The sequence below is a fragment of the Octopus bimaculoides genome, chromosome 14 (genome assembly GCF_001194135.2).
Source record: "Octopus bimaculoides isolate UCB-OBI-ISO-001 chromosome 14, ASM119413v2, whole genome shotgun sequence".
NCBI lineage: Eukaryota > Metazoa > Mollusca > Cephalopoda > Octopoda > Octopodidae > Octopus > Octopus bimaculoides.
Window position 1 is genome coordinate 23,158,739 of NC_068994.1, and position 13,924 is coordinate 23,172,662.

General features: G+C 37.1%; 1 protein-coding gene across 1 annotated transcript in view; it reads right to left on the bottom strand.

Moving 5' to 3' along the window:
* LOC106884025 (uncharacterized) overlaps nucleotides 1-13,924 on the bottom strand; it is a 693,536-nt gene that overhangs the window by 89,795 nt on the left and 589,817 nt on the right. Inside the window, exon 4 of the mRNA XM_052972775.1 lies at nucleotides 9,835-10,044. Within this exon, the coding sequence (XP_052828735.1) occupies nucleotides 9,835-10,044 (210 nt within the window). The remainder of the gene's footprint in view (nucleotides 1-9,834; nucleotides 10,045-13,924) is intronic.

Genomic DNA, 13,924 nt, shown 5'->3' on the forward strand with positions numbered 1-13,924 from the left:
ATATATGTATATACATATATACATATATATGGGGTTTTTTCAGTTTCCGTCTACCAAATCTACTCACAAGGCTTTGGTTGGCCCGAAGCTATAGTAGAAGACACTTGCCCAAGGTGCCATGCAGTGGGACTGAACCTGAAACCATGTGGTTGGTAAGGAAGCTACTTACCACATAGACACTCTCTCCCATTGGAGATGATGGCATACGAGTGTTGAGCTTTTGCTGAATGACCTGCACAAATGATTTGCTTATAGTGATCAAATGTTCATGCCACATATTAGCTCACTCTCTCCATCAAATTGTCATTGTCTGTTATAGTACTTCTCCTGCATGTCTCACTGTGAAATTCATATCCATTGTTCATCTTCTAGATTGGAAACCACATTGAGATTCAGATAGGACATCATTTACAAGACACCTATTCAGGTGAGTAAGGAGAATACTTTCCAGAACTTTGCCAGCAGCTTATAGTAGAGAAATACCTCTGTAGTTTCCACACTCTACTCTGGTTTCCTTTCTTTTATAGAGAGGAAGAATAATTGCATCCTTCCAGTCTTTAGGCATTGCCTCATACTTCCAGATTACACCATCTCACCAGATTAATAAGTTCATGAAAGGACTGTGTGATGTAATCACCACCAAATCGCAGGACCTTAGCACAAATACTATCCTTTCTAGGTACCTTACCAAGATTCAGTTTACTTATTGCTGTCATTACCTCATTTATTGAGGGCATAGAATTTAAGGAGCTAATGTCAAATTTCTGTTGTATAGTGTCAATCACTGCTTTGTCCACATGGTTTAAGAGTTTAGAAAAATGTTCAATCCAGCGATCCATGATCTCTGTTGATTTAGTAAACAGAGTAGAAGATTCCTTGGAAAGCAAAGGAGCTAATGCAGAGCTCTTACACCCATAAACTTGCTTCATAAGACGGTAAAGCTTCTTGCTGTCATTTGCATCAGCAGCAGCCTGAACATCATGAGCAAGGTCCTCCCACCCGGTGTTCTGTATCTTCCTGAGAGATCGCTACAGTAGTGACTTTACACTACTGTAGTGGGCAAGTGCTAGATTTCACTGCACAACTGAAAGTCCTTTGTGCAATAATATACTGTGGTCATGGTGTTTTACGATCAGCAGTCACTGAACTTCAGCATCATTTTGATCAAGCCAGTCTCTGTGTCAGGGAGTAGCATATCCCAGTGTTTCAGCAGCACATTGAAAAACTTGGGTCTCGAAAATCTTTCCATACTATAGTATTTTCAATGCTGGATAAATGATTCTGAAGCTCTTTCATTACCACAACATTATATATCTTATGGACATTCAGACACCAATGAATGCCAACTGGCTCTTTACTTTCTTTCATTCTGATCATCATCCAGAACTTTGCTCGCACCAGGTTGTAGTCCATCAAGCACTCTGAACCATGAAAGGACTTCACAATACAAATGTCATAGATGTCACGCTTGCGAGGGTGCATCCATGCTGTTGTGTAATCACCTCTGTGCATAAAATGAATACTTGCAATATAAAGTCCGTATTCCTCGCAAAGCTCCAGAAGCATGAGACCATTGCTATTCATTTTCCCTATACTAAAAACGTCCAAGAGAGTTCCACATCTGCCAATCTGTTCCAACCCTGGTATTGAAATCCCCCAGTAGAATGACTTTATCAGAATTAGGGATTTTCCTAAATATGGCTCTCATCTGGGTATAGAAAATAGTTTTATCTTCATCATAACTAGTCAAAATAGGTGCATAGGCACTAATTAAAGTTGTAAACCACCTCTCAAGTGCAAACGTACAGTCATTAGACAATCCTTTATAGGAACAGGAAGTTCTTCCAACTTCTTAAGGATTTCAGATCGAATTGCAAAGCCAACACCAGCCTCTCTGCACTCCTCCTTTGGTTTCTCCTTCCCCAAAATGGTGTATCCACCTCCTACCTCCTCAAGCTGACCATCACCTTCTATACGTGTCTCTGAAAGTGCAGCTATATCAGTGTGATAATGGTTCAGCTCACAAGCAACAGGCGCAGTGTGTCTTTCAGGCCTACAGTCACTCTTGTTATCCAACAGAGTGTGTACATTCCAGCATGAAATATTCCAGTTCCAGCCAGATTTTATAAGTATTCTCTTTGCTTTTCAAGCAGAGGATGGACATCCATCAGTCGTGTTAAACTAACCAGATAGAGAAAGACAGACAGTTTATGGTTCACCTTTTCTAGGACCTCCCCGGCTTCTGGGTGAGCAGGCCTCTGTCCAAATGGAGCTACTCAGACGCCCATGCAGCAACTGAATCCCATCGCTGTCTTGGGTGGCAAGGAGATGACTTTATATCTAACATGGGCTGCCTACATGCAGGTTGCTGACTACATGCTTCCAACCCATCAGGTCTGCATGTTTCACCACCTTCCCATCGCCACAGGACTTCAGAATAAAAATATATATAAATACATATTTAAAAAAAAAAAGAGAGAAGCAATGCTCATGTAAAGGAAAAGTCATCAATGCCTGTGCAAAGTTTTAGGTCCAAGAAGGCTTGCACGACACCTCATAGACCCTCTCCTCTCTATTGAAATGTTCCAGAGAAAAGCTGAGGCAAGATCTCTGCTGCCAATATGAGTTGCAGGTTCAGGGATGTGGGACAGCCATGATCTCAAGCATAAGCAAAAGATCTCTAAAATGTTCAACGCCATTCCCTGCATATCTGGCTTTATATCAGAGTAGCCTTCTCCTAGAGATATACTTCAACAAGAGCTAAGGGGTACCTCACTCCCAGTAGTCTTACAGTATGCTAGACACCATCCTGGAATTTCTGTGTGCCTGTGCTATTGCTAGATAGTCGTTGAACCTGCATCAGGTTCAACCGGCCTTTTGACAGGTTTTGTTTTCAGTCTTGCAGGGTTTCTAGCAACACTCTTCACCAGGCTAGCCTGGTAGGGGTGCCAGTTTAGTTGCCGACAACCTGACCATGCTGTAGGGTTGTATTGGGTTCCATGTTATCAGTAGCACTCATGAGAGCCTCACAAGTGACCTGGCATACATACATACATACATACATACATACATACATATCAAATAGAGTGGGTATGCAACAATCAATTAATTGGACCATGTACACTGCATGTCAGATGGTAGAATCCCAAAGGACTTACAGTATGGTAAACTGGCAAGAGAACACAGAGGCAACCCCATCAAGACCAAAACAAGATTTTACAGACTCTGGCTCCGTGTGTGTAAGTATGTGTTTATTTATTCATGTATGTATGTATGTATGTATGTACGTGTATATGTATTTGTGTGTATATGTATTTGTGTGTATATGTATGTGTGTGTGTGTGCATGTGCATGTATATAGGTATTTATTTACGTATGTATGTATACATACGCACATATATACGTATAATATCTATATCTATATCTACATACATACATATATATATATATATATATATATATATATATATATATATATATATATATATATATATACATATATATATATATAGTACATAATACATGTATATACATACATATTATCTATATATGATTTACATAATATATATAATATATAATATGAATATATAGATATATGTCATTTGTCTGTCTGTCTATCTTTCTATTTATCTGTGTGTGTTTGTGTGTGTGAAATGAGTTTGCCTAGCATCTGCTTTAGTAACAAACACTACTTTTGTAGCCATGACAACAACAGACTACGTCAGAGAGGGGAAAAACTTGGTGTCGTCTGCTTCAAATCAACTCAATGATTCTGAAGAAAAAAAATCAACTACAACAACTATGAAGACGATGCCGACGCTGATGACGCCGCTGCCGCTGCCACCGCCGCCGCCACCGCCACCACCACCACCACCACTACCACCACCACCACCACCAACCACAACAACGAGAACAAGAACAACAACAGCAAGGAAACTTTGTTTACTTCTATAATCAGCAGTGAGTGGATTACACAGTCACTCTGCCACAAGGAAAATATGTAAAAAAATATAAATATGATACTATGCACCTGGGATTGATGAAACTTCCAATCATAGTACATACTACTCAAGAAAAAAAAAAAAAAGAGAAAACCTTGTTTATACATGTATGAGCAGAAAGGACAAAAATGATCTACTGTATTCCAGTCTAGTTAGTATAAGCGAAAGGAAGTATGATTTTCTTATATCAAAAATGTAAGTCAGTGGTCCTAAATGTGAAGTTAATGGCTGATACCATTTGTAGATGTTTATGCCCCAACTGGAGTGGCAGGACTGGATTTCTGTGCCTGTTTAGAGACATTCCTAGGAAAATTCCACTTACTAGGGTTAGGGATTGTAAGTGATTAGAATAACATTTTTGGTACACGCAACAATCATGTGGGTGTAGCTGATTGGGGTGCAAAATCCTCACAAAACTTCTCAGATTCTTCGACTTTTCTGACAGGTTTTATGCTGATTTCTTCAAATGAATGAATATGGGCTTGGTCTAATTACAAGGTAATCCAGGCCTTTATATAGAATTTTTGTAATGTTAGCAGATAGTAGTCCAGAGTTCTTTTGATAGTTGACTACATGAACCAGCAACTTGTGATCTGTAACTTAGAAAAAACCAATAGAGGAGAGCCAATTACTGAAAGCTGAATGCATCCTTTCTGACACAAGAAGATTCCAGAGGCTTGATTGACAGATTAATTAAGTTGTAATTGACAGGTGCCATCATCAACATCAAGTAGATTGTCATACCAAAGAAAAAATTTGGTTAGCATCAGTTTGATTAAATATAGAAATAGCTATAAAGAATAACAAAGTACATAAAGAATTAGTCATTGTTGCTGTTAGCATGTTGGTAAGAATAAGCCTCTGGCTTCTCAGAAACGTCCAGGTGTTAGCAAACATCCAAGTGGATAAGAACTGAGAAGAGATTGCAAAATAAGTACCAACTGAGTACTGGGGTCATGTAATCAACTTAATCCCTTTTCCAGAATTGCTACCCTTGTGCCAAAATTTGAAACCATTATTATTATTTAAGGCAGTGAGCTGGTAGAATCGTTAGCATGCTGGGCAAAATGGTTTGCAGCGTTTTGTCTGTCTTTACATTCTGAGTTCAAATTTTGCCAAGGTTGACTTTACCTTTCATCCTTTCTGGGTTAATGATATAAGTACCAGTTGATTACTGGGTTCAATGTAATTGACTTCCCCCCCCCCCCCAAACTGCTAGTCTTGTGCCAAAATTTGAAATCATCATCATCATCATCATCATCATCATCATCATTATTATTATCATTATTATTATTATTAAGATGATGGATTGGCAGAATTATTAGAGGTTAGATAAAATACATTCAAGTATTTTGGCTCTATCTCTACAATCTGAGTTCCAATTCCACGTAGGTCAACTTCTTTCATATTTTCAATGTTGATAAAATAAGGCACCAGTCAGGTACTGGGTTGATGTAAATGACCAATACATACCTTCCAAAATGTCAGGCCTTGTGCCTATATTATAAACAATAGGTGCAGGCATGGCTGTGTGGTATGAAGTTTACTTCCCAACCATCTGGTTTCAGGTTCAGTCCCACTGCGTGACACCTTAGGCAAGTGTTTTCTACTATAGACTTGAGCTGGCCAAAGCCTTGTAAGTGGATTTGGTGGATGGAAACTGAAAAATGCCCGTTGTCTATATATACATATATATATATATATATCTATCTATATATATATATTATATATGTGTGCATGTTTGTGTCTTTTTGTATGTGTTTGTTCCACTGCTTGGCAACTGGTATTGGTGTGTTTATATCCCTGTAACATAATGGTTTGGCAAACAGAGACTGAGAGAATAAGTACTAAGCTTTAAAAAAAATAATAAGCATGGCCACAGTCTAATGATTGGAAGAAGAAAAAGATAAAAGATAATGGCTGTTGTTGATGGGTCTTGCTTCAGCATGATATATTATGTATCACTTATGTAAATTAAAATCATTCTTTCTGCCCCCACCCCATCATAGAAAGAGAGATAAAGAGAGAAAGAGGGAGATAGGTAGATAGAGATAGATAGACAGATAGATAGATAGATAGATAGAGAGAGAGAGAGAGAGAGAGAGAGAGAGAGAGAGAGAGAGAGAGAGAGAGAGAGAGAGAGAGACAGAGAAACAGATAGACAGACAGAGACAGAGAGATATGAGTGGACAGCAAAGACAAACAGCAGGTTTCAGAGGCTGCTGTTCTTTGGAACTTGGGTTCTGTTGTTTCTGTGCCTCTGAGTGTATCTGACAGCCATGGTGACAAAATTCCATTTCCTGATAAACATGGCTATGATTCATATCCAGACACTGGTGCTGTATTGTGTCACTGACAAAGACCCTCAATGACCCAGTCTGCAAATTGTAAATGGTAGTTTATAAAACATTAAAATATGTCATTATTGTTTGTTTAGCTCCAGATCAGCCCTGCTCAAATGTATTCTGGCTAGAATCATCAGTCTCATTTCAATAAGGTGCAGTATATCTCAGATCAAATTATCTAATGTGCCTTTTTCTTAGGTTGTGGTTTCGATAAGGTTTGGTTGCTATTTCTTGCTTGTCAAATTATCACAGCTAGCAATTTAGCTTTATAGAATTGATTATTGTAAGCAGCGGAGGTGAAGCATTGTTAAATATTTCATTGATGCAAATTTGAAACCTTCATATGGCATTAACTTCCTTTGAATGATTAAGGCAAAGTTTTTTCAGTAACTGAATGGAAAGTTGGATATTACATCAATAGCACAGAAGGAAATACTTTGATTACTGGGAAATGGTTGTGATATGTTAATTTGAAAGTCGTATAACATATTGCTGAAATAATTACATAAATTTGTTTTTGTTTACAAGATTATTGTGTGAAGTAACTCAGCTCTTATTAAAGATATAATGGATAGTTTGAATATAATGAATGTGTGTGCGTGTGTGTGTGTGTGTGTGTGTGTGTGTGTGAGTGTGTGTGAATGTGCATGTATGTGTATATCTAGTATATAATTGCAAGTGTATGTGGTTACGGAAGTGTATGTGTTTATCCCCCAAAGGTTCTGAAATAGTGCATTCTCAAAAAAAAAAAATGAATTTGATTTTCACATTCTGCATCTCACAGACGATATTGATCATAAATAATAATAATAAGAAAAAATATAATTTTCTACAAGAAATTACTCAACTTGTAGGTTGACAACTTCCCCCCTCTCTATCTATCATGATCAAACTATCTTTCTCCCTATACTCACTCTCTTTGTATATGTATTACTCTCATGCATTGCTTTCATTTTGTTTAACACTTCGTCTTCTAATGTTTACTTTCATTTTATCACAGCTATCATGTACAAAAATAATGTTTTCTGATTGAGAAAAAATGAACAAACTCTAAACCTCTGTAACATTTATCTAAAATTTTTCTAGCATAAATGAATTACAAGCTTGGATTCATTGTGAAAAAGTATATCAATATACCAAATTTGAAAATTTTCACTTAATTTTAAAATTTAGACATCTGTGACAGCAACAGAAAAGATCACTTCCTCTCTTTCATTTGTCTATCTCTTTCACTTTTTCATAGTAAAATTTTTCATTCTATAAAAGTATATTGTTCACACTGAGTATGAGTGTGTTCGTCAGTGTGTGTGCATGCATGTGTGTAAGGAATTTCATTAGGGTGATATTTTTAAGTGTGTAGTGCAAAAAAAAAAAAAAGAATTGCCAAAAGCGGTATTGAGTGGGGGAGAGGTTTGAAAAAAAATCATAAATTTTCAATTTTTTTTTTTTTTACCAAAAGGTCGTCTCCCATTATTTTTAAGTGTGTAGTGCAAAAAATTGGATAAAATCAGTCTGGAAGTGGGGAAGAGGAATGATAAATTTCCAAAAATCTTTTTCCATAAACAGCTTTCTCCCATCATTTGCAAGGGTGTGTGATGATAAAAAAAGTATTTTAAAATCCCTATCAAAATGGAAAAAAACCTAACTTATATGGGCATGCTATTCCAAAAATCCACCATTTTGTGGAAATTGCCTTGCAACGATGGGATATTCAGCTAGTATATAATGATGTGATATGATATGATATGATATGATATGATATGATATGATATGATATGATATGATATGATATATATATATACAGATATATATACAGGCGCAGGAGTGGCTGTGTAGTAAGTAGCTTGCTTACCAACCACATGGTTCCGGGTTCAGTCCCACTGCGTGGCACCTTGGGCAAGTGTCTTCTACTATAGCCTCGGTCCGACCAAAGCCTTGTGAGTGGATTTGGTAGACGGAAACTGAAAGAAGCCCGTCGTATATATGTATATATATGTATGTATATGTGTGTGTGTTTGTGTGTCTGTGTTTGTCCCCCTAGCATCGCTTGACAACCGATGCTGGTGTGTTTATGTCCCCGTCACTTAGCGGTTCGGCAAAACAGACCGATAGAATAAGTACTAGGCTTACAAAGAATAAGTCCCGGGGTCGATTTGCTCGACTAAAGGCGGTGCTCCAGCATGGCCGCAGTCAAATGACTGAAACAAATAAAAGAGTAAAAAAAAAGATTATATTAAAGAGAAAATGTGAAGAGGTGATGTTCATCCCTTTCTCAGGTATACTAACTGGAACTGTAAATTGAGCCTGTGTTGCATTTTGCAAATTGAGCCTGTGTATCATTTTGCTACTTGCCACCATAATAACAAGTATATTATCAAAATTCCATATGTTTTTTGATAAGCATAAAGTTTTAAAGGTGTCAGTAATGTAACATAATGTAACGTAATGTGACATACATATATATACACACACACATATGTACATACATGCATACATATATGTGTGTATGAATGTACATGTATATATCATTTACAGAGGATTTAAATTCAAGCTATTATTAGTTTCATGCTAAGAAAACACAATGGTCAGACAAGCTTGTATTGTGTGCTGTATGTTTCCAAGCAACCTTTCAGACTCAAATATACAGCATGACTGTTCTTTGAGAAGAAAATGAGTAAAGTAAAAGAGAAAGGAAAAAGAGAAAAGTGGAATGAGACAGAAAATTATGAGTTGCATCCCTTTGACTTATTCTAATCAGAACTAATATGGTTGGGGTAAATTTATTAAGTGGGAAGAAGATCAAAGTTTGTGAGACTGCATGCTTAATCCAGAGAGGATGGTGTTTTCCAGTTCAATAAAAGAAACTAGTCCAATTACTTACATTTAATAAAAATTTCAGATCTAGAATTTAGTTGATCAATAGAGTTCTTATATCTAAAAAGAATATGAGATTTTTCAGCTAAACAAAGCCTACATTTCTTTGATCCATCAATGTATGGTGAGGATCATTCCACAATGATTGGAATGTAGTGTGCAGTTAGCCTTCTGGTTCCAGATATGGATAGCTAACTTTGTGGCTTTCTTCTTATCCACATATTGAAAAGAAGACTGGTGTTTAGTGTATCTTTTTTAAAATGACTTTTGCATATACCAATGTACTTTTTCTTTCAAGTTTTATTATTTTAGAGCACTGAGGTGACATGAATTTCATGCATACCTGGTCAAGTGGGCAAGTTTCTGAGTTTCAACATTTACAACTTGGAGTGGATAAATATCATCATCATTTAATGTCTAGTTGTGGGTTGGATGGTTTAACTAGATCTGATGAGCCAGAGAAGTGTGTTGAGCTCCAATGTGCATGTATGTGTGTGTGTGTGTGTGTGTGTGTGTGTTTACATGTGTTTGTGTGTATTGGAATATAAAAATCAAAAATAATATCTCTAAAAATCAAATTTCTTTGATCATGCAAAAATATTTTATATACTTACCTAAAAGACCTTTCAAACGATATAGATTTTTTTCTGAAAGTTCCTGAAATCGATCCCAACTGGCATAGTTTTCCGGTATTGGGTTGTCTCTCACCCAATTCCCACATGTATATTGATAAAAATCGTGGCATGGATCTACAGTAGTATCCATTGCAGTTAATATTGATCCTGCAGCTGAAATGCATTCTGGGCTCGAACAGTAAGGGTCATCTGGAATATATATGTATATGTGTAAATATTTGTACATTTCAGAGTTATAAAGAGAAGTAAACAGTCATATAAAGATGAATACATAAGTAATTACTTGGTACAACTATCTTTAGTGATGTTTCATAAAACCAATGTTCTAAACCAATAGAATGTCATTTGCCAGATAAAATTTGGTTTTCAGAAAAAAAGTGGGAAAAAATTAATGCAAAAGAAAATAAGAGAGTATTTTTGGAGTCAAAATATAAATTATGTTAAAGAGCTCAACTGTAAGGAATCCACCACATATCATGAAGATGTATGGTGGATTTCTTGACTGTATGGGCAGTGTTTCTTGATTGTCTTTCATAAAATAATGCATAAAAAAGATGTCAGAAGTAGTGGAACACAAACATAGAGTAACATGAACATCAAGAAACAAAAAAGAAAAGGGGTGAAAAGCTGTACAGACAGACATATCTTGGAGCATCATCATCATCATCGTCATCGTTTAACGTCCGCTTTCCATGCTAGCATGGGTTGGACGATTTGACTGAGGACTTGCAAACCAGATGGCTGCACCAGGCTCCAATCTGATCTGGCAGAGTTTCTACAGCTAGATGCCCTTCCTAACTCCAACCACTTCGAGAGTGTAGTGGGTGCTTTTACGTGCCACCGGCATGAGGGCCAGTCAGGCGGTACTGGCAATAGCCATGCTCAAATGGTATTTTTTACGTGCCACCTGCACAGGAGCCAGTCCAGTGGCACTGGCAACACTGATGGTAAAAAATAAGGATGCATATGTTTGAAAACTTAGTTTATGTTAAAGAATATATTTGTGAGCATAGAAACTTGTTATTTTGTCAAATCATATTCATTTGATTATTATTGTTACTATTGCTATTCTGTTTTTATATGGAAGTTTTGTTGTTCATAGTGCCTGCCACCTGGATAGCAAATCTCTTGTATATACATGTGTGTTCATTGTCTTAGCAAAATTGAATATTTCAGAATTACTAAGTGACAGGCCCTTATATGATTTCTCTTCCATGAAAACACTATTCTGAAATTGGAAAAAGGTATGTGTGTCAATATAAAGGTGGAATTTTTGAGCAAATTAGATATGCATTGAATTCAATGTTCTGGATTTAGTGACAACTCACTGACAGTTGGAGAAAACAAACTACCACAACCCAAATTCCTATCAGTCACACTTATCTACATAAGATGGATGATTCTTACAGATTATCATAATGTGTTCATGAATATCAGATGTTTCAAGAGAATCTGCCACATCACAGTGGGCTCTATTGAATCATTTTCCTTAAGATGCACACTATTATAATAATAATGGAAGTCTGTTGGGGTTCGACAATGATGTCAGTGATGCTGGAGGTGGAAGCAGAGCCCAAAGGCGGATGTGCAGATGCGGCCACATGTTGGGCATGTAACAGCAGAAAGGTTGGGGATCCTCTCTTTTCGGGCTTGTCGCTTCTGGTCCAGGCTCTTGAGGTGCTTTTCCTCAAACACCCTTTTGGATAGCTGGATGCCAGGCGCCGTGGTCAGAGGTAAGCGACTCCCAGCCACGGGCTGAAATGCTGCAGGCCTCAAGGGAAGTTTTCAGGCTGTCCTTGTATCGCCTCAGTGGCCTTCCAGGGTCTCTTGCTCCAGAAGCCAGCTCAGAGAAGTTAATCTTTGGTAGATGCACATTGTTCATTTGGTGGACTACATGTCCGACCCACCGGAGCTGGGCCTTTATGATGAGGACTTCGGATCCTGGGCATTTCAGCTCTGCGAAGCACCTCAGTGTTAGAGACTTTGTCCTACCAGGAAAGTGCCATGATTTGTTGCAAGCAGCGGAGGTGGAAGTACTTGCATTTGCTTCCTATACAGCATCCACATCCCACAACCGTACAGCAGAGAGGTGATGACGACTGCCCTATAGACCGCCAGCTTGGTGGAAAGTCTAGTGCCTCATTTGGCCCACTATTAGTATGGAATCATCCCTCATAGAAAAAAATGCTTCAACACTATGAAATGAAGTAGATAACTAACTAGTTCAAGTTGTATGTATGGAGTCACATACTTAAAAAGATGGCAAAATCCATTAGTATGTAGACCCAAAGGATATAAACAAATCTAAAGTGATTGTACCATATATTTTTACTCTGCAGAATATCCTGAACAAGAACAGTTTTCCTCAGATTATACGAACATAACTGGCTTCTTTTTTGAACTCAACACTGATGTATTCTAGATAAATTAACAGAGTTCTGAAACCTCTCATGAAGTGTAAAAGTTCTGAATCATCATCACAAGATATAAAGACAGAACTCAATTAATCTACAGAGGTCATACTTTATACAAAATATAGTGGATAGGAAAAAAGGAAGACTTGTTTTGGTCTTTTAATAAGAGATTGTAATATTAAGCATGGCCCAGCTAAAGTGAACAAGCTATACAGCATAGAAAAGTCTTAATTTCCTTTAAGAAGGATTAACTGTTTGAATAAATTAAGCCTTTGATTTAGTTCGCTTACATATCTGAGATATAATCAAGAATACTGAATTTTGTGGAGTTTTGAGCATAGTGAAGTATTTAAGAGAATTGAAGTAGAGGTATCTGCTGCCTTAAACCAATATTTCTATAGCTGTAGAAAACTTTGCAAGAAAACATTCTCTTTCTTTCGACTTAATCCCTTTGTCTGTCCTTGTTTGTCCCCTCTATGTTTAGCCCCTTGTGGGCAATAAAGAAATAAGAAAACATTCTCTTTCACAGCATTGACACCTTTATTCAAGACAGCAGCATGTTGCTGTTCAAAACGAAGCTGGCAGAAAATGAGATCCTAAAATTTAAGTAAGGTGCTCTACCTGTATATCTAGAGGTATGGAAGATGAGTTGAAATCAATCCTAAACTTTGAGTATTTGTATCCAAGTATAACCTCAACAATATGCTTCCATGGCTAGTGTAAATGTTACTCTGGGTGTAATCACAAAATGATCTCCTTACTAGTGAAGGATATGCCAGTTGCAGACTTGTTATTATATGTCAAAACAATACCATAGTGAGATTGAATATTTCAGCACATGAGATGTTTGAATGAATAGTATGAAGTTGACTGTGAAATAATCCTAAATGATACTAGTTGAGAGATCCATCATTATAGAATAGCCTCTGATGCATCAAAATGTTCTACTCAGATTTTTCAACCCAAAATCATTGTGGTCAGATATAACTTAACACGTAAGGAAAAATCATTTTTAATGATTAAATTGTGATTGAAGACATAAGCTCTTGTGCTTTGCTGTTTTGTTTCAGGTCAGCTCTGACTGACTTATGATTTATGCTCAAAGGTATTCTAACCATGACCTTCACACCTACATCCAAACAATGCATTTCAGAAAGATGAGAATTGTAAGTGTGCATGAATAACACAGTATAAACATGCTGAAAGAGAAGCTGATCATAAAAAAAATCAGATATAGGTTGCAAGAAAGAAGCCTATGTTACTATGGACATGCAATGCCTATAAATGAGGACAGAGAAGTACCACTTACAGAATGTAGATGAAGCTAGCTTGCAGAAGTGAGAGACTCAGAAAGACATGGGACAAAGTAGTGAAGGCTAACCTCAGGATCTTAAACTTCAGTGAGGAGATGACAAGTAATAGGATGACTGGCGATGAGCAGTTCTCAAAAAGACACACCCAACTCAATGAAACTAAGTTCTAGAAGCACTGTGTACACACACACACACACACACACATACATACACACACACACACACACACACACAAACTAAGCCCTTCTTCCCAATTTCACCCTCCAGACACCACCCTTCATCTATCTAACTACAACTTTTCCTTGATACCAGTAATCTTTCTCACTAACCTGAATATATATA